The 21,945-nt window shown below is 38.2% G+C and overlaps 1 protein-coding gene across 1 annotated transcript in view; it reads left to right on the top strand.

Moving 5' to 3' along the window:
- CNBD1 (cyclic nucleotide binding domain containing 1) overlaps positions 1-21,945 on the top strand; it is a 171,897-nt gene that overhangs the window by 129,342 nt on the left and 20,610 nt on the right. Inside the window, exons 10-11 of the mRNA XM_067467033.1 lie at positions 2,794-2,944; positions 17,773-17,840. Of these exons, the coding sequence (XP_067323134.1) occupies positions 2,794-2,944; positions 17,773-17,840 (219 nt within the window). The remainder of the gene's footprint in view (positions 1-2,793; positions 2,945-17,772; positions 17,841-21,945) is intronic.

Below are 21,945 nucleotides of genomic sequence, written 5' to 3'. Positions count from 1 at the left end.
GTTGTAGCCTTGAGTTATGCATTTCACATCTCTCATTGATTAAATAGGGCACTGCTGCTCCTGTTATTCAAATCAGAGAATTTGCAATAGATCTGTGAACGATTATCCAATGAAGTCTTGTTTCAAAAGATATTTGAACATGTTCTTTCTATTAAATTGTTTTAAGATACAGTAATATTGTGTGCCCATCAATCTTGCTTTACAGAGGGCACTTGTTTATTTGAAAGCATCTTCTGTTTGAAGAATAAACCATTCTGTGGAACAAAAGTTAGCAATTGGGAAGCAACTGAACACTTACTGCATACAGTCATGTATAAATCTCGTTGTTTTAGACAAAAGATGGATGCCAAAAGTCTGAGTTGACTTGTCTACAGGTCAATATAAAGACAGTACCTGTATTCTCATTTGAAAAGGAACTTTTCTGAGTAAAAAATGCCTTTTTCAATGCCTTGGTGGGAATGCCTTTGAAGACTGCTCGGAAGCTTCAAATAGTCCAACGAGAGGCAGCCAGATTAATAACTGGGGCAGCATACAGGGAGAATACAACTCCCATGTTGCGCCAGCTCCACTGGCTGCCAGTTTGCTACCGGGCACAATTCAAAGTGCTGGCTTTGGCCTATAAAGCCCTAAACGGCCCTGGCCCAAATTACCTGTCCAAACGCATCTCCCTCTATGAACCATCGCAGAGATTAAGATCCTCTGGGGAGGCCCTGCTTTCCATTCCGCTGTTGTCACAGGCACAATTGGTGGGGACGAGGGACAGGGCCTTCTTGGTGATTGCTCCCCGGCTATTTATTTATTTATTTAAAAGTTTTATATACCGACCTTCTCACCTCTGTTGAGGGACTCAGACCAGTTTCCAACCATAATATCACATACAGTTAATAAAAACATAATAATTCATTTTACAATAAAACATTAAAACATTAAAACAGCAATTACATTCAATAACTACAATGGTCAGTCGTCACACTAAACCCATTGTTCATCATCCCCCATCCATATCTGGCTCACTCATGAGATCAGGTCAGCCCCCTCCCTCCTGTCCTTTTGAAGGATGGTAAAAACTTTGCTGTGGGACCAAGCTTTCGGGACAGAGCAATGAAGCGACAATAGGAAAGATGACAGGGCCAATTGGATTTGATGCGGATGGCTAGGACGGTTTTAAATTGTGCTATTTTAAATGATGTATTTTAATATTTAGATAAATGTTTTTTAATGTTTATGTATTGTACTCAGGCATTGAATGTTTGCCATGTATATGTTGTGCTCTGCTCTGAGTCCTCTTCGGGGTGAGAAGGGCAGAATATAAGTGTTTTAAATAAATAATAAATAATAATAAATAAAATAGTGATGATGTCAGCTGGCACATTCCTCTCTCTGTGTAATGACCAGAAATGTACCCATAGGTCACATCAAATCTATAGTTTTGTCCATCAATTCGGTCCTTGAATTAAAACATGAAGTCGGCTTATATGGAAGTTTATAAGTAACTTCCAATTCAGTCACACCATGACTTGTTGAAGGCATTGTATAAAACATGTAAACATATGTTAGCATATGCAAGTCATATGCAAATCTGTATTTGATTCTTGTCCTCCCTTTAGCAATGGATTTCTATCTTTTTGAGTGTTGTTAGATGCCAAGCCATCATCATATGAACATGTAAAGATGAATATTTTACATCAGAAGTTATTGTACATGGAACCCAATTCTCCCCCATATGGATACAAGTAAGGAAAGGCTTATAAAAAGCTCCCATAGTCATCTCCAGCCCATTCCCTTTATGTCCCTTAGCCAAATTAATATTTTGGATGAGGATACAGAAGTCATGCTACTGTCTTTAATGTTCTTGCATACCAAGTACCTTATCCCAGCCTCCCCTCTTGTTTTAGAACATTTTTAATCCATTGAGGGTATGATTCATAGTGGAGCTCTTCCTAAGACATAGAGGAACTTCCTGTCAGTTCCATCAGGATTCATTAGGGAAACGTCAGAAACGGGAGAAGAGAGTCAGAGATCATCCTCTGGACTCAGGAACCATATAATCTCAAAGTAGCTATCCTATAGGAACTTTGCTGTTACTTGTTACATTGTTTTTCAATATGTAACATTGTTATCTTTCTATCCCCAAGTCACCCAGTTACAATTAGCAGTTTTACTGGTTATGTATTACAGTCAACCCCACAGATTCCCTGGGTTTAGGAGCATAAGACACCTCACAAGAGTCAAAAACCTTCAAATTAATTTTTTTGGGGGAGAATACCTCTCTGGAAACCTCTGCATCCTCCAGCATAACTATACAGTCTACTTCCACAGGATGTTGACCATAGAATTGCACTGGAGGTCCTAGAGATGCTTGGAGAGGAAACTTTTAAGCCTCCACTTCTGACAGAAGTTGACCATACAGTCAGACTGGAGAACCTAGAGAGTCCTAAAGAAAGCATTTTAATGAAATCTACAAAAAAATCAAAATCACAAAACTTGTAAATGTGGAGGCCTGTCTGTATTTTAGAGTTCTAGTATAAGTTAATGATCACACATTCCTGAATGTGTGTGAGTTATTGCTTCTCACAACATATGTAGTTTGCTTGAATAAATTGTAGTCGAGTTCTAAAATTTCACTGATGATTTCATAGAGCAAATCATTCCCCAAAAATGTATTTTTCACAGCTACCCAGCTACTCAGCATTTTGTATGGATTTTATTATAAAATGCATCTCGCGTATTTTCTAGTTTTAGATAGAACTATAGGAAGAAGTAACAGGTTTTTTTTTTCATATTTCAAAACAGATTAAACAAATGAGACATGTCCTCATTGGCCAGTTGAATCCAAAGGAATCCTTTGGAGAAATGAGCATTCTTCTACAGATCCCATCTATGTATACACTGAAGGCAGCAACCACAGTTGAACTGGGAATTATTGAGGCTTCAGTCATACTTGGTAAATAGAGTATAGTTTTATTTCCCTTTTAATACTGGTATTTTCCAAATAGAAACATGTGTAAGAACAATGTGAAAAACTTAAAGCTAGTTTAGTTCTCTTTTCTTTCTCAAAATTATTAATGCTCTCTTTACCCTATGGGATGGTTTAATTGATAAATTCTCCATAAGTACACTGATGGAGCACAAGTATCTGCTGATGTACTTGTTCCATCATTATGGGGTAGCTGTTCCATCATCTTTACTTCCCAACCCAGCTATACTCCTGATTGTGGGCATTCATCTGGCATCTGAAAAAGTTCCAGTTCCTCAATAATTTAAAATAAGATGACATCTCTTCTCTATAGGCTTTAATAGTTTGAGTTATGACAAAATATTCATAAGTCAATGAGAAACATCTCTAAAATATTTGGCAAAACACTCAGAGCAACAGAACAAACCAAAAGCTCCCCCCCCCCACACACACTTTTGTTACATGTATTCAATTGTGTGAATAATTGTTATCTTCTATGTTTAGTTTTGCTTGGATCTCAACCACCTACTGCCATTTACATGCCCTAATATTATGCCGTATGCATTTGAAAAAGTGGACAGTAAGACATAATAGCTCATGCTACAATACTTTTATTAGTATTAAAGATGCCAAAATATATGTGGTTGTTTTACTGGAAAAGACTAGCATGGTTATCTCTTTGAAAATGTTGACAATATGAGGAGAAACAGCACTATAGTAATGGCATTTTTTCAGGTGGTTATTTTATAAAGCTCCTAACCAAAGGTGCATTGGGATTGCAAAAATATCATTTTATATCATTTGAGTTATTAACCTTTGGTGCCCTGGCTAAAATCCAATACAGATTATTACGTTCTTCCTCCTTTGATTCCATTTGCAGATTGAATTGGAAGCAATTTTCCTTGGTTATTTTCTTAAACTATTGTTGTAAACTACTCAAGTCCCAAGGTGGCTGTGCAGAGAAAGTTGTGTCAATAATCCCTGACTTCTCCCACGAGGCTGGCTGAAGACTACTTTTTGTACCATATAGGAACATGTGAAAATCTCTGTTCAAAGTGAAACAAATCAAAGAAAAGCAAACTCATATTGGAATGTAAATAGCCATTGTTATTTGGTGTGTGTTTTAAAAGAAAAACATTGAACCTTTCATTTCAAAATCCTCAATTTAAACAAAAGTGCTGGAAAGACTATCAGTCTTTTGCAGAAGCAGGAAAGACCCAAGAGAGCCTCTGGCTCGAAGTATTTATTGAAGCAATGTCAAATAAAAAGGGATGTTATAAAGACTGTTATTTAAACATTATCAAGGTTGAACAGAGTTTGCTTAAGGTTTATGAAAAGCTTTGGGTATCTTCTTACCTTTACCTGAAGCAAGTGCCCATGTTTGATTTTTTTTATTTCTTTCCATTGAAGTCTGATGGCATGAAGCACTCTAATGTAGCTTAAAAGAAAAAGCCAAGTAAAGAAGGACCAAAGGTTATGAGACATAAGTTCTTATGCTGAATAAAAATAATAAAAAGGAAATGTGTTCAGATTCCCTCTCAGCTGTTGAGGATCTGAAAAAATGCCACACATTTCAAAAACATGAAAAGGTGTTTTATGATATGGAAATAAGGTTGGTTTTTTTTTGTTCAGACAAAGACATGCAAAATAAGAAGTGTAACTTGCTTGCAGTTGAGGTATGGCTCCTGTATTCTTCCATAGTTGTGTGGAACTTCAGTAACTTTTTGTGGCTGTAATGTGACAAATTGGACCTCTCTCCTCATTATAGATAGAGCATGCATAGGATCCCGCCATCTCCTATGCAGGAACATCCATTTGTTTTTATTACTATTTAATATCACTGTATAGTATAGTGTCCAGATTCAGTATAGCGTCAGGAGGAATAGTGTCCACTCTGTGGTTGAATCTCATCTGGAATACTCTATTCATTTGTTCATTTATAGATCCCAGAGTCCAAGAATGTTATTGGCAATCTGGTCTGATAACCAAGCTCTATGAGGAACAGCAATATAGTGAACATATAAGGAGTAGGCTTGTGCATTTTGGCTGAACCTCGATCTGTGTCTGCTGGCTGGATACCGGTAGACCACCACATCCATTTTTGTTTGCTTCCCAAAAGCAGGCAGGTAGCCAGATAGTCATTTTTGTACTGCAGCCAAAAGGTATGGCCAGATCCGGTCCATTGGTGGCAAGGGGGGAGGGGAGGGCTAACTCCCTGGCAGGCCCGTAGCCAGGATTTCATTTTTTTTGGGGGGGGGGCTGAATTTTTTTCAGGAGGGGGGTTTCAGGGGGGCGTAAGTTTCGGGGGGGGGGCTGAGTCTGCGTGAAAGAGGGTCTAGCCTAGCAAACCTTTTGTATCATTACCCCAATACCCCCATGCATATGGGATATATTGAGTATGGTGATCAGATCATGATATGAATAAACAACAGTTTAAATAATGCACCAGTAAGTCCTTTTCGCGAACCACCATGAGAATTTGGGGGGGGGGGCTTGAGGGGCTTCAGCCCCTCCGGCTACATGCCTGTTCCCTGGGCTCCCCTTCCTGTCATTTTAGGCAATGACATTGTTTGTCCTTATATCCTTCATAAATGTCTATGCACAAGCACTAGATACTGATGAGGACAAATTTTCAAGGAAAAAAATTGTTATCAGCTGGACACCATCCTGTCAGAGAAACTCACACATTAAACTGTGTGAGTTTAATGTGAGAGTTGGATGAGACCTTGACCTGTGGCCAGGGACCATAGGAAAAGCTGGGGTTAGAAACAATAATTGGAATGGCATCTTGCTTCTCATCAGATGTGTGGAACACAACCTTGTGATCACAAACACACTCTTTCACCCAGAAAACAAGCTTAAGACATCATGGAAGTGCCCCTGGTCAAAGCACTGACACCTCTTAGACTATGTAATTATACATGTCACAGACCACTGTGATGTGCTTTCCACAAGAGTCATGACAGATGCTGATGACTGCTGGGTGGTCTGTGGTCTACAGGTTAATCTGATCCACGATGGCCACCAAGATCACCCCCAAATGTAGACTCCAAGGAAGAAATATAAGGCATAAAATGAACACCTAAGCCCTCCAAGAACCCTCCAAATGAGCCCTTCTCCAAACAACACTCAAGGATCATCTACTCATAGAACACCCTGAAAATGTTGAGGAACATTGGAATAAACCGAAGACCTCTATCATCACAGCCTGTGAAGAAATCATTGGATAACAAACGAAGAAACATCAAGACTGGTTTGATGAAAATTTTAATGAGATCCAACAGTTTCTTCTATTAATATAACTCAAGGCAGGGAGTAACATGTTAAAACAATATAAAATCAATAAAAGTATAAATATAAGATTTTAAAAACGCAATTAAACATTTTATAAGTTAAAACAGTTAAGGTTAAAATATTTAAATTAATTAACATTAATTCCATATCAACTCTTAAATTCAACATGAAAAGCCCAAACTTCAGCAATATGCAAAACCAGGGCAGCACTAAAATGTTTTGGCTGCTGAGGTATAAATGTTGTATGTTCCTCTATTAGCTTTAGTATACTATATGATATAAGTTCATATTTTCCTTATAAACAAAATAAAAAGCAAATCTTTTTTTAAAAAACAGGAGTAAACCTTTACTTTATGACTTTCAAATGATATAAACCACACTTAAAAAATTGTGGAGTGATTGCACACAGGAGTCTGCAATGAGGCTCTTATTCTTTCTGTTAGCATATTAGTGAAATGACTTTATACAGAAAAAGCATCTCTTCCATGCAGTTAAGAGCTACATATCCATTGCCCTTTCAAAACATCAGCTACTGCACCCCAATCATCTCTATGGCATGAATAGCAAGAGAGGGGAACTCAATCTGCCTTCTATCCTTCTCTCTTAAACAGATGATTGGTGCTTTCACTTGTTTTCTTGAAGGGCAATGCAACACAGAGATTTAAAAGCTCAATCATAGCTGGAGATTATGGGTTTTCCTCTGAGCAGATAATTTATTTGTTTGAAATAAAGTGTAACATTGTCCTTCAGCAACATAGATAAGAGGGTGGCCACTACTTAAAGAAGAGAAAACAGAGAAGAGGAATAAATTACCAATGTTCACTGTAAAGTGAAGAAAAGGGTGTGTGAGAGAATAAGTAGGAAGCAGAGTAATCACATTGACAAGGCAAGTGATGAACAACAACCAGTCTCTCCCTCCCCCCAAAAACCTTATTCTTCCTCGTAAACTATAAAAAGTTGCTTTATTTACTAACAATTATCTGTAATTAAACATATAATCATATGGAAAAGAGAGAAAGAGAAACGAAACATATGGTTGTAAGTCATGGCAATGCACTATGAGAGCGAGAATAAATAAGTAAATAAAGAGAAAGTCAGCAAACAAGCAATTAATCTATGGAGTCTTGAAAGGGACCAATCTTGTTTAATTTCTTTGTAAAAATGCTGAGTAGTGACATGCCCAAGTTTGGTTATGGCACAAAATCATTCAGAACTATAGCAATCTAGTTAGACTACAAAGAACTCTCAAAAGCTTTCTCCAAATAATCAGGATTAGTTCAATATAATATATATCTATGGCAGTGGTCCTCAACCTGTGGATCCCCAGATGTTTTGGCCTTCAACTCCCAGCAATCCCAACAGCTGGTAAACTGGCTGGGATTTCTGGGAGTTGTAGGGTAAAATGCCTGGGGACCCACAGGTTGAGAACCACTGTTCTATGGGTTCATATACACTGGGCCTGTGTATACAGTTTATCCTGATCTAACTGTGAAGCAGATCCATTGTTTATATGGACAAGAAGTGTAGCTGCTCTTCTTTTCTTTTTTTTCTTTTTCCCCTTTTTTACAGTCATTTTTTAAAATTCAAAATTTTAACAGAAAAAATACAAATAAAACTCAACACCTCTGAGACCTCAACACCTCTGAGGATGCTTGCCATAGATGCAAGCAAAAGGTCAGGAGAGAATGCCTCTAGACCATGGCCATACAGCCCGAAAAAACCTACAACAACCAATACAAATAAAGAAAACATACATACATACACAAGTACACATAACAAAGTAACATAAACTAGCACCCCTAACAAACCTCTGAGGATTTTTTGTGTGTCAGGAGTAACTTGAGAAATTGCAAGTTGCTTCTGGTGTGACGGACTAGCCGTCTGCAAGGTCATCGCCCAGGGGACGCCCAGATGTTTTCCCATCCTGTGGGAGGCTTCTTTCAGGTCCCTACATGAGAAGCTGGAGCCGACAGACGGGAATTCACCTCGCTTTCCGGATTCACACCGTCAACCTTTCAGGCAGCAGTCCTGCCAGCACAAGATTTTTACCCATTGCACCACTGGGGACAAGTTATCCCTCACCAAAACTTCTGAGGTTGCTTGCTATGGATGCAAGTGAAAGGTTAGGAGAGAATGCTACTGGAACATGGCCATAAAGCCTGAAAAATTCACTGCATAATTATATATATATATATATATATATATATATATATATATATATATATATATATATATCCTAATTACGTATAACTCTAAAAATAGAAACAGATATGCAAATATCAGTTTTAAAAGAAGATTTCCTGCTTCCCTTTTATTACATTCTCTATAGTTCTCTTAAAAAGAATGCAAACCTTTTTATCAATGTATATAGGGAGAGGAAAACACTCTAACTTTCTCCTTATATTCAGCAAATCATTTACTTCTGTATGTTTTTATATTAACAAATAAATACCCCAACAGTTTATATCTGCAAACCTGTACATAAAGATATATATTGATTAAAAGGTTTCCATTAATTCAAGTTATCCCTCACCAAAACTGTTGACCTGATCATGAGGTGTGTAATGAATCCCTTACCTTAGCTAGCTGGCAGAAGCCTAAGGGAGTGGGCCTGGCAAAGCCACGGCATCCATTTTAGGAAAGGGAGACAGGGAGATGCCATCTTAGGTTAGGTTTGCCTTAAGGGGGCGTACTCAAGTCTAGGAGGGATAATCAAAAGGCTTGGATTGGTTAGAAAGATGGGGTGGAACCTCAGTGATCTAAAGGAAAAAAGTGGCTTTTAAACTGAGGTTTGAGGTCCCAGTTTGCGAGTGGGAGTTTGGAACGGGTAGAGAAAAGAAGTGTGGGTGTTAGTGAGAGCAGTTTGAGTTTTGAAGAAGAAGTTTGGGTCAGTCTTTTATTTAGTATTCAGAATAGCCATTGAGAATATAACTAGAATACTGTGTGGAGCAGAACCCCGTTAGTGGTCTGTTAATTTCCTAAGGAAGTCTAGTTCAGGGATTTTGGCTAGATTCCTAAAGGGGATTTTTGGGAATTATTTTCAGAGATTCATTTCCTGAAGTAATTTTCTGTATTGAAACTTTTAAGACTTTTAACCCAGAGTATTAAGATCTTTACTCAAATGCAACCACAAGCTTTTTATGCTAGTATTTTACAGAAACCATTAAGCATTTGTACCTGAAATATTCAAACCTGTTCAATAAACCTTGTTATTTTTATCAACTTATACCAGCCTCAGTGTGAATACCTTTGTAGTCAAAGCATAATTCAAGTCAGCTTTCAGCAGCCTCTAAGAAAACTATAGTGACACAGAGCGTGTTACTGAACAACCTCTCCATAATACCTCAGCCTGTTTATTATTAATATGGTGGCAGCGGAAAGCTTTTGAAGAATCATTTTAAGTCTCTCAGTTCCAGTGGTTCCCAGTTCCTAACTTTTAAATATACAGTTGGTTCAGCAACCATACTCCCTCTATATTTCGGTGAGCTAGTCTGTAGTGGTGGTGTATCATTATAATTTGGCTGAGCAGCGTTGGGATTATTTTTCTATATTTCCCCGCCTGATAAATCAATTTAAAATCTTACTACTACCTTCCTGCTTTGTTACAAGGTGCCACACATATTGCCTTCTCTGTGTTGCTGCTGCTACTGATTCTTGTTTATTATTTATTTATTTATTACTTCGCTTATATACCCCAATTCTCAGCCTAATGGCGACTCATTGCGGTGTACAACATGGAAAAACAGGTGCAAAAATACAACATACAAAAAATAATACACAGTACATCATTATCAAAACATCTCATCAAAAACATCAATATAACTACAAGCCATTCCGAGTCGTCTCATCGTCAAGTTCACAATCCAATATCATTTCTGTTGTTCCATTCCTATGGTCGAGTTACCCGTCATTGCACTACTATTCAAATGCCTTCTCAAACAACCAGGTCTTTAACTTCCTGCGGAATATCAACAGGGAGGGAGCTAGCCTGATGTCTACGGGAAGGGTGTTCCACAGCCGAGGAGCCACCACCGAGAAGGCCCTATCCCTCGTCCCCGCCAGCCGTGCCTGTGACACAGGCGGGATCGAGAGCAGGGCCTCCCCGGAAGATCTCAAAGTCCTCGTGGGCTCATAGGCCGAGAGGCAGTCAGTTAGGTATCTTGGGCCGGAACCGTTTAGGGCTTTATAGGCCAATGCCAGCACCTTGAATTGAGCCCGGTAGCAGATCGGCAGCCAGTGGAGCTGGTACAGCAGGAGGGTTGTATGCTCCCTGTGCCCCGCTCCTGTTAGTATCATGGCTGCCGCACATTGGACCAATTGGAGCTTCCGAGCCGTCTTCAAGGGCAACCCCACGTAGAGAGCGTTGCAGTAGTCTAAACGGGATGTAACCAGAGCGTGGACTACCGTGGCCAAGTCAGACTTCCCAAGATATGGGCGCAGCTGGCGCACGAGCCTGAGCTGTGCAAATGCTCCCCTGGTCACCGCCGAGACCTGGAGCTCCAGGCTCAGCGATGAATCCAGGATCACACCCAAGCTGCGAACCTGTGCCTTGTCCACAGAATTCCATTTTGGCACCAGCAGAGGTAGCCACACAACGGAAAGAAGAGGGGAGATCAGCTGGTCGTATGGGCTGCTCTACCAATGTCAGAGCAAGATACTCACATGATCTATGGCCAGCTAGGAGCCGTGGCAATGGTGATCCAATTATAACCCATTACCTTTCCTTATGCTGATAAGCACATAGAAAGAGTGATGGTGCCAGTGTTCCATCTGGACAGGGCATTGAGTCAAATAAGCCCCAATCCAGATGTCCAGACTGACATGGGATACTCTGAAGTTTCCTAAGTGGGGCAAAACTGTTTAAAATTAAATACACTGGGATACTCATTGGTATTTTTGTGTCATGAATTCAACAATCCTTCCATTTTCTATGAGCCGGGAAGGGTGTGTGTGTTGGCTTGTGTAGACAAGCCAGCTATCTATCTAGTATCTATCTATCTATCTATCTATCTATTGATGTGCATTTTGAAGGAAAACACTCTAACTTCACATATCTACTGTCATGAAATCTGGGAAGAGTGGGAGAGACTGTATGGCAAGCAAAGCTATTTTTGTGGGAGGTGCGTTTGCAATCTAGCGAATTGCAATCCACTTAGCCTAGCATTATTTGTTCTTTTTATATCCTAGATCTTCACTCTATTTACTGTTCACAATTTTGTTTCTTTTCAAGGACTAGCAGATGTGTTCTCTGTATTTTTAGACTTAAAATAAAAACAAAACAAACTATAATGAAGATATATTTGCTGGATGTGGAGAACAAACATTTTTTCCAATTTTGGTGCCTCTTTATTTTTCTGAATCCTTTAATACCCGCATCTCCAATTTTGTGGGTGATTATAGAGCATGGGTTTGTAATGCTTCAAATGCAAAGAGTTTGTTTTTAAATCTAGTACAAAATTGGCTTTATCCTTTCATGTCACTTTGCTGTTATGTAGACAGAATTCAAAATGTGGCTGTTGTGAGGGTGGCAGCAATTTACATATACTTGGAATCAGAAGTTGGGTAAAATTACTTTTTGGACTATAGTTCCCAAAATCCGCATAGTGATTAGGAGATTATGGAAACTGTGGCCCAAATAGTCTATTTTCCTATTGTTATTTGGAACATAGTTCAAGTGTGAATGTTCATTCCATGGCATGTTAAAATGTCACATGGAGCTGGAATTCTGTATTTTACAGTTTGATGTTCTAACATTTAGATTTTGACAGAGATTTTAATTTTTTCTTACTTCTCACCAGCCCATTAAAATATATCAGGAATATTAGCAAGGCTCGCATACTTTTTCTATCCTTCTCTTCTCCAGTCATTTTTGTGAATACACTGGGTGTTTCTAAACCTTTTCTATTCTATTCAGTGTCTTGACTGAAGGGTTTTGAGCAGGAAAACACTGTCAAAAGGACTAGATGGAGGCAAGCCTTCTTTCTTTCTCTAACTGTGGGAGGGGAAGTTTACTCCAGAGCTCTCATTGGCAGGGATATCTTAATTATGTCCTTGCTTCATTTGCCACATGTTTCAAAGGATTGCCAGCACACCATGGCTGGTTTTTCCCCCCCAAGGAACGTTCTCATCATGAGATTATTATGTATTTTTCTTGAATCTACACATGTCTTTTAAAGCATGGCAGATTGCTTGGCTGTTCTAAAAAAAATATTAAACAACCCCTGACAGGATGCAGCTGGCAGCCCTAACATTAGTTATATTGAAAAATGTAGCCAGAGCTTCCATGGTGATCCAGACTAACTCCCAGCTCCTCCACCCACCAGGCCTGTTCTCTGGCAGAAGAAACAAGTCAAGCAACTGGTCAGTTGTGGAATGGCTATATTGGATTGGAAATAAAACAACCATACATGGTAACATGATGATGGCTTCTCAAAATCTGGGGTTTTTTTTGGGGGGGGGGGGATACAAGTTGATTTTAAACAACAGGAGTCTGCTTGGATGTCTAGTTCATTTCACTATTTAACTAAAGTTCAGTGAAAATCAGATGGGAAAAAGTGAGCATATGAGCAAAGGACAAAGGAATATCAGAAATGGTCTTGGATATGGAATGTCTTGACATTGATCTTGAAAACAACTCTCTCCTTTTTATCACTTGCCAACTCATCTATGTGTGTATGTCACCACATCACACCTACACTGACCATATAATGCAGTTTAATTGCATTGAACTGTGTAATGAACTCATAGCTTTTCTTCGTAGGCTGCAGCCTGGAAGTCAGTGAGCTGGCCTCCATGTTGAGAAGGCAACTCAGGATGGCAGACATGATGGTATAGGCAGAGAGGCAAAGAGAGGAGTCAGCTAACTCCTGATTGGTTCAGACCCCAAGGGGAGGAGTTGAAGGAGAGTGTAAATAGGCTGTCATTTCTGACAGAAGAGAGAGAGAAGGATTTGATCTAGCAGAGAAAAGATTAGGATTTCAGACAGGGAGAAGAGAGTTTCTTAGTGAGCTAGGAATTAGCCTGTTATGGAATAATTAAAGAGCAAGTGCTTCTGTATAGTTTGACTAGGGCAGTCAAAGTGAAGGTTTGTCTACTTGTATTAGGACAGAATACAAGTGGGTTTATTTCCCTAAAGTTCAGAGTAGTCCAGGGGAAACCTAGATACTCTGGTAGGCAGCCAGGGGAGGCTGGCCAAAGAAATGCACTGTTACATATTACAGGATAGTGTGAGGAAAGTAGCTCATGTTAAGGAAAAGTTACTCCTTCTAAAGAAACAATTTGCTTAATAAGTCTGTGCTTCAGAAACAAATTACGCGTATGTACCTCTCAGTAGTCAGTTGTTTGCTTCAAATATTTCAATAAACCTGTTCTCTAGTTTACTGTTAATCTGCCTCAGCCTTGTTTTATCATATATGGTTAGATCCAGTAAGCCTCCACATCTCTACAGTTCAGTCACCAGAAAGGGAGCCAAAAGGAAGAACCGGTGTATAGGGACATTTTACCTCAAGTTCAACAACAAGACAATTCCTCAAACTGTAATTTGGGGGTGGTGGCAGCAAACCTACCATTACACACACATCGTTCTCTCTCATCACCTGTAATTCCCTCGTATATTCTTTTACAGTGGTGGCAGCGGTGAGATTGAAAAGAAAGGTTCCCCCCTGTCACATGCAATAAAAGATCCTTATTTTCATTATAAACTGCATTATCTGAGTCTACTTCCATAAAATGCAGCCAAACTTCATTGTGAAGCTGCATTATATGGCAGTATAGTTGGGACCACAGTCATAGTTGATAAAATACTGTGAATTTATGTGATATTAGGCTATTACTCTTATTCCTAGCATTGTTTTAGTGTTAAAAGTGATGGCCATGTTAGTTTTAGTAGAAGGGATAAAGGAACTCTGTAATACCTTGGAGACTAAGAAAAAGAAATTCCCTTTCTTTCTTTCTTTCTTTCTTTTTTTCCTTCTTTTGTCTTGGTTTGTGACTCAAAGCAGCTCACAACTGATTAAAACACATAAAGTTCATAAAATACAAAAATTAAAAGATATTAAATGACCAATTAAAACTTACATTATTGAACACATACACAGACCCAAACAAAAATAGAAAAATCCCCTTATTGTTTATATGAAACAGGGCTACTATTTCATTATCTGGGTGGCGGTCACAAGGGGGTGCTAGAGAGAAAATGATAGTCCATTTTATTGGGAGGGGAGTTTAAGTAGGAAAAACATTTCCCCTATTGTCTCTGTATTTTCCCCTTCCCATATAATAAACAATAGTTGTTTCCATGACAGGGACATGGATGGGGGGAATAAAAGGATAACAAGGGAAATGGTTTTCCTCCTTCAGCCTACTCTCTACCCTTGTAAAATGGACTATCCTTCTCTCTTTCTACTGCCCCCTTGTGGTTTCCACTTGGATAATAGAGCATTACCGAGACAGACTTATACAATCAGTCATCAAATGCCTGTCCAAACAGAAAAGTCTATGAAAAGAAAGGGAAGTTGCCAGTCTAACCTCTCTAGCAAGGAAGACCCTCTTCCTTGTCCTCACTCAATATACCTGTGAGGGTGGTGGGACAGAGAAAATGGCAGAAAAGTAGATTCCACCTCATTCTCAATTTCAACTGGTATTATTTCCAGAATTAAATTTGTACAAAACTTGGCCCTGGCTTTCCAAAGAACCTGGAAGTCATTTAGACATTCCTATGTTTCAGGTCATCATGTCACACTATCAAATAACTCCCTCTATATATGATCAGATACTAAGCTTTTGACATAAACAGGAGCTTAAGTAATTAGCAAAATGGACCCCAAAGCCAGCACATATATTTTGCTGACTTGTTAAACTGCAACAGCAGCCCATTATTCTTCAGGCCTTTGGCTGCAATTACTGCTTACTCCCCCCCTTTTCTCCCTCTCTTGTTGCTTATATAAATGCTAATTAATCTCATTTCATTAGCTTAGGTTTGCCACTTAATAGTCTTTACTATCTGTTTCCTTGCCTTGGATATGGAAAAGCAATATCTGCTATAAAGTCGTGTTTGTTATGACATTGCAGTTGCCAATATAGAAGACTCTCAAATATAATCTATTTTAGATTTTTTTTAAAAGCTATTTTTTCGGAAGAATGATAATGGATCAGACCATAGTCTTATAGCATTCAGCACTATTTGCATGGTATCTGGTCAGATCTATGGATACAGAAATCAAGGTTTTAGAACAGCAACCTCACATTGCGCATTCAATTATACTGTACCTGTACAGATTTATAGATCCACCCATCCATCCATGATTGGATGAAACTATATATCTATCCTGACTTTTTAACTATCAGTAGTCTGATTGTCTATGAATTTATCCATTTTCCTATTAAATCTCTCTAGTTTTATAGACGTCACTACATTTTATGATAGCAACTGCTTCAATTTAATAATGTGCTATATCTAGCAATATATCCTTTTCTCTGATTTCTAAATTCCCATCACTCAGATTCAGTTGATCACCCAGCTTCTAGTATTATTTGAAAATAAGATTAAAACATCTGCAAACAATTTGTATATATCACCCCCCCCCCCCAAATGAGGCAGTTGTTCTAATCCTTTGTTTATTTTGGTTGCCCTTTTCTGTACTTTTCTTTAACAGAGATAAGATGGGGCATAATGTATAGAATACATCCTCAGCTATAGCATTTTCCATATAGAAAATAGTGTTTTATGCACAGAGAACCATATTCTCTTGGCAGAAATATGTTTTCATTTCAGAAACTGATTTTTCTATGTGCAAATCCTGTTTTTGGTGAAAAATTGCCACATGTGAATTTTGTGCAAACCAAACAAATAAATCCTCATATTCCCAAGATTCCTACCAGTTTAGGAGTTCCCCTCAGCTGAGAAACATGTTTTCCCACCACTTTTCATATATTTTCAAATATTCTTTCAATCCTTGTTTAATTGATCAACAATATGACTTCATGCTTGTACCTAATTTTGCAAATCAGCTCTGCATCCTGGATGACCTTATCTAGTACAATAATGATGTACTAACAACCTTGTTACACAGCCACTGGAGTTGCTTCCCTGTGTCGGGGGGCCTGGGGAACCCGGCGCCCCTAAGCAACATCATCCGGTTTGTAAAGGGCGATCCTATGGGGAGAAGCATAGATTGCATGGCTTTCCCCCATGGCTCATTTTAGCAACACGGGAAGCCTATTGTGTGCCGTGGTGGCAGCATGCACCAGCTCTGCCCTACTTTACCTATGGAACCCTGCTGGTATCGTTTAATGGGAGCTGGCAGAATCCGTGGGTGACCTGAACATGCTTCTTATTTTAGCCCTTTGTGATGAGATTGTAAACAAAACTACCAATAACAAACATGTTCAACTAATCTTGGAGGAAACACATGTGGCCTAGTGCCTTACTTTCCCTATGCTTGCTTTAGATCCACCTTTCCTGATGTGATTATTTAATGTTGACATTTCAGATGGAACATCTGCTGCTTGGCCTTATTCTATCACAAAAGCCAACTAAGCCAGTTTGAGTAGTTTGAACAGTTTGGCAAAAAAAGCCCAGAGCCAACAACTTCGAACAAACAAACAAGAAAGAGCCCCCAAAGCCTAGCAGAGGACTCCTTCAAATATATTTGATCATGCATTGCCTCCAGAGAATGCTCACTCTACTTCTTGACATCAGATTGATGTGTCCCTGAAAAATCTTCCAATCCAAATGCAGCATCCTTCCTTTTTCCTATTAGACTGGATCATCCTATGTTAGTCCAAGTAGAGTAAATCCATCAAAAGGAATGGAACCTTTTAGTCACCTCTATTCTAGTTAGACTGAGCCCTTTGAGCTCATTCCTCTGTTCAGAACCCATTTTTGGAGTCCCTGCTGGGGCACTCCACTATTTCATAACAAAATAGATGGTTGGATGTGCACCAAGGACATATCTGAGAAGGTCTAAGATACAGGATAGCTGAAATTGTATATCAGAACCAAGTGTTGGGAGGACTTTTTGGAAAACCTCAGAAATTAACCCAAGAGGGGATGGATTATTAGTATACACACTCATGTACATACTCATACAGTACGCAAAGAGTAGGCCATTATTATCCCTATATCAGCTTGTGTTTGTGAGAGGTGAGACATATTGGCTTGCTAGAGACTTACAAATGTTAGCTTTATGTCCCCATTCATTTTAATGACAAAGATATTACTCTATTAAAATGAAAAAGAAATAGGAAGTGTGACCCTTGTTTTATGAAACTGTAGTGGTTTCATGCAGTTTATTTAATCTATTCAGCAGAGTCTAATATGACAGTAAAATGAATTAGTTGATACTTGAAGCTTGAAGTTGTCAGCCAGCAAAACCAAGGGAAACCACATTTTGAGTTCCAAAAATGTAACAATAGTTTCCTTGTGCTAATATCTAGTTACTTTTTTATTTAGACATAACATAATCCTGTTTCTTCTCTCAGCTTTATTTTAAAAACCAATTCCACATTTTCTTATGTTGCAGATTTAGATCCAGTGATTAAAATGCTTTTTCTACAAACTGTAAAGCCATCATTTGAAAATATCTCTCACGTAAGTAGGATGCTTAGAAGATGAAAATGAAGAATTTAGTTTTTCAGCAGTTTTCACCTAAACATACTCTGTAAAATAGATGAAATTCACAAACCATGGGTCTGTCAATTGCCAGGATTACATTGTGTGTGCATCTAAACTGTAGAATGAATACAGTTTGACATTACTTTAACTGTCATGGCTCAATGCAGTGGAATCATGGGATTTGTAGTTTGGGAAGACAGCAACATTCTTTTGCAGAGAAGGCTGAAGAGTCTATAGCACTGAGCCATGGCAGTTAAATCAGTGTCAAATGCATGAATTCTGAGTTATACCAATATTGCAGGACAGTCGGATTCAAGACCTCATGATCTTGAATACAAATTTTGAATGTTATGCTTTTCCAATAGGGATTGTTTTTTGTGCAGTGCAGCCAGGGTTTTTTTTTTATTTGTTTGCTTGCTTGGTCTTCAAAGGATCTTGACAAATGGCTGGTGGCTATAATTACCTGTAGTATTAGAAGCATCATGTCTCTAAGTAGCAGTTGCAAGGGATCAAGTCTGGTGGAATGCTATTGTGCTTATGGTCTGTTCCTAGACTGTCTGTAGGGATCTTGTTGGCCACAGTGGTAACAAAACATTGGACTAAATGGCCCTTTGGTCTGTGCCAGGAGGGCTCTTCTCACATAGTAAAGTAATTGTACAACTGAAAAATTAAAATTGATGTAAAACAAACCCAACATAATTCTGCCACAGAGACTTTAAACACCATTGTTATGAAGTCCCCACAACTTCCATACCATCAAATAGTCATGTTCCATTTAAATATTGTATAATCCAACATTTAATGTTTTATTAATTAGGCAAAATGTATTCATTTTCCTTTAATAGATACTGTTCTGCCTAATCTTGCGATAGTTCTTGTCTGAGTTTTATTTTCTGCATCTTTGTGTTTCGGTTGCCTAAAAGAGTCTGTTGAGAATATTTTAAGGTTGGTGAGCCCATCTTTTTTCCTTCCCTGTATGCCGAAGAACTGTAATGAACTCAGTGCCTATTCAGTTGCTACGTGTAGGATGTGTTTTGGGTCTTGTCAATCTGTGAAGTAAGGTGGAGAATCATTTATTTTTCTTGATGTAATGTAATCTAGAGTGCTAAGAGAAGGCACTCTTAAAATTATGTTCTCATTTAAAATTATTCAGCAGAAAAGATATGTTCATTATGTTCATTAAAGATATGTTCACTATGTTCATTAAACATGGGACCCAAGAGATCAAATCCACAGATGTATTTTTTATAAAAGAGTCTATAACTTTAACTCATAAACATTGCTTCTTATTCTGAGTGCAACGTGTTAAAAAGTGTTATGTGGAGTGTAATATATAACTAATCTGTTACTGATCTGTTAATTTTTTTAGGTTTTTTAAAAAATACCACTCCTTAAAAATGCTAAAAACCAAAAACTATCATAAAAGCAAGGTTTCAGGCATATCAAATAAACATGCAACATGAAAACAACATAACTAGTTTGCATGTTGCAAATCACTCTGATCACTTCTGGTGTGAGAGAATCAGCCATCTACAAAGACATTGCCCAAGGGATGCCGGGATGTGTTGCAATCCTGTGGGGCGGCTTCCCTCACAGAAGACCTTCTTAAGAAACTCCAGAGGCACTCCAAGTGGCCAGCTACTGGTCAAAAGACATTCAGTATAATGCCAAGCCTTTTAAAAATTGTGTTTTTTAAATACATTACAACTGTACCCTCGGTTTGCTTCTGATACAATAAATAACCAGTTGCTTTCATTTTTAAAAGCACAGCTATCAATTTGACTAATGAAGAATTAATACATGTGGTATAGTGACTTGAGCTCTGGAGATCAGGGTATAAATTCCCTTCAGCTATGGATAGTTTTACAATGTCACTAGCTTTCTCTGAAAAAGAGTGTTGGTGTATTTCCAAAATACAAGTCCCTTGATTCCATAGCATTGAGCCATGGTGTCAAACTGTGCTAATACTACAGAGTAGATGCACCCTTAATTCTATTTACAGTATATGTGGAAATGCATAATTTGAGCCAAAATATGTTAAATCATGAACACATTTTTTCATAGATTTGAAAACATTACAGATTGATACAGAAAGAGAATATTTAGGGCAAACACATGGTAAAACACTTATTTAGTGTCAGCTCTATTGAACAGTATCAATATTTTTAACCAAAGGGAATTATCAGTGTACATGGTTCCCCATCAACAGAATTTTATTCCATCTACTGCTGACATCTCAGACGATGTCAGCAGATAGCAGCGGTCCAAATTAGATTTATCAGGCTTTCTTACTTAGCCCTGGATGGAAACCTAGTATTTGACTTATATTTTTTCGTATTTTTCTCAATAGTCTATATGAGGTAAACTCACTAGGGGGATATAATATTGCAACTTATCCTGGAAACATGACTGCAATATACTTGAGGATGTTGTGTCTATACTATGTTACCAAATGTTGGAAAATGTACTACCTCTTAATCCATGTATTTTCTTCTGTTCTTAGATTAGTAGCTATGGAAATTCCGTGTTTATAAAATATTAAATGTTTAAAGACCTGCAGCTGCACCAATCCTTTTCAATGACCACTTCCAACTAGGGATACAGGAAATTCTCAGTCTCGGTTTCATTGTATTTCTCATAATGCCACCTGTATTCTCACCCTTTCCTTTGTTCACAAAGGTTGAGATACATTTTTTCTTTTTTCTGCTTAATGCGTTGTTTTCACAGTAAAAAGGATTGTGTGATCCATAATATGCATTATGCACATTGGCAAAAGCATGTTTACTGATTTTTTTTATTGTAGAGATTTTATATATATATATATATATATATATATATATATATATATATATAAATGTAATGTTTGTTTTTGGGATTAACATAACTCAAAAACCGCTGGACGAATTTGGCCACAGAACACCTACTAACCCAAGGAGTGACCATCACTCAAAATAATTGATTTTGTCATTTGGGAGTTGTAGTTGCTGGGATTTTTAGTTTACTTACAATTAAAGAGCATTCTGAACTCCACCAATGATAGAATTGAACCAAACGTGGCACACAGGACTTCCATGACCAACAGAAAACACTAGAAGGGTTTGGTGGGCATTGACCTGGAGTTTGGTAATTGTGGTTCACCTACATCCAGAGAGCACTGTGGACTCAAAAAATGATGGATCTGGACCAAACTTGGCGCAAATAGTCTATATGCCCAAATATGAACACAGAGTGTGAGGGAAATAGATCTTGACATTTGGGAGTTGTAGTTACTGGGATTTATAGTTCACCTACAATGAAAGAACATACTGAACCCCACCAATGACAGAATTGGGGCAAACTTCCCACACAGAACCCCCATACTTAAGGCCATCCAGTCCAATTCCCTTCACCAGGGCAAGAAAACGTAATCAAAGCCCTCCTGACAAAGAGCCATCCAGCCGTAGATATACATAGATATATATGATCCACACACACATAGATATAATATCATAGATTTGAAAGGGACCCCTAAAGAAGGACAATTATATATTGCATGTTCCAGAGTAGGCAAACCAGACAATTTCCACATCAACACTGACAAAGAAACAGCAAGAAATACTGTTTACCCACAAGCATAAAGAAATTACATATATTTGATATTGATAGTGCCATTGAATTATTGCCTGTGTTAGCCACCCTGAGTTCCCCCTTGGGGGTGAGAAGGGCGGGCTAGAAATGATGTAAATAAATAAATAAATAAATAAATTGTAAACGTGAGATACCTTTTATTTTTCAATTCATCTCAGGAGGTGTGGAATTGCTATTTTTCAAAGGGGCTTTCAATGAAATTATTTTCCATCTTCTTTTCCAAGTAGCCAGTTCCATTTACCTCCAACCTTATTTCCTTTCTAACATGCCCAACATTCATTAGGATATTTTTGCCTATTTCTACATTAGATGCTTGTTGTTGCTGCTGTTGTTATTACTGCTGCTGCAAATGATGATGATGATAAATTCCCATGAATCTTGGAGTTTCCTTAAGCCTGCTGACATCTCTGTCTTATATATAGATGGTGCCATTTTGGTTGACATTTAGGGGATT

The sequence above is a fragment of the Anolis sagrei genome, chromosome 4, assembly GCF_037176765.1.
Source record: "Anolis sagrei isolate rAnoSag1 chromosome 4, rAnoSag1.mat, whole genome shotgun sequence".
NCBI classification, from domain to species: Eukaryota; Metazoa; Chordata; class Lepidosauria; order Squamata; family Dactyloidae; genus Anolis; species Anolis sagrei.
The sequence above is the reverse complement of the archived record's forward strand: the minus strand, read 5'-3'. Positions and strand labels throughout refer to the sequence as shown.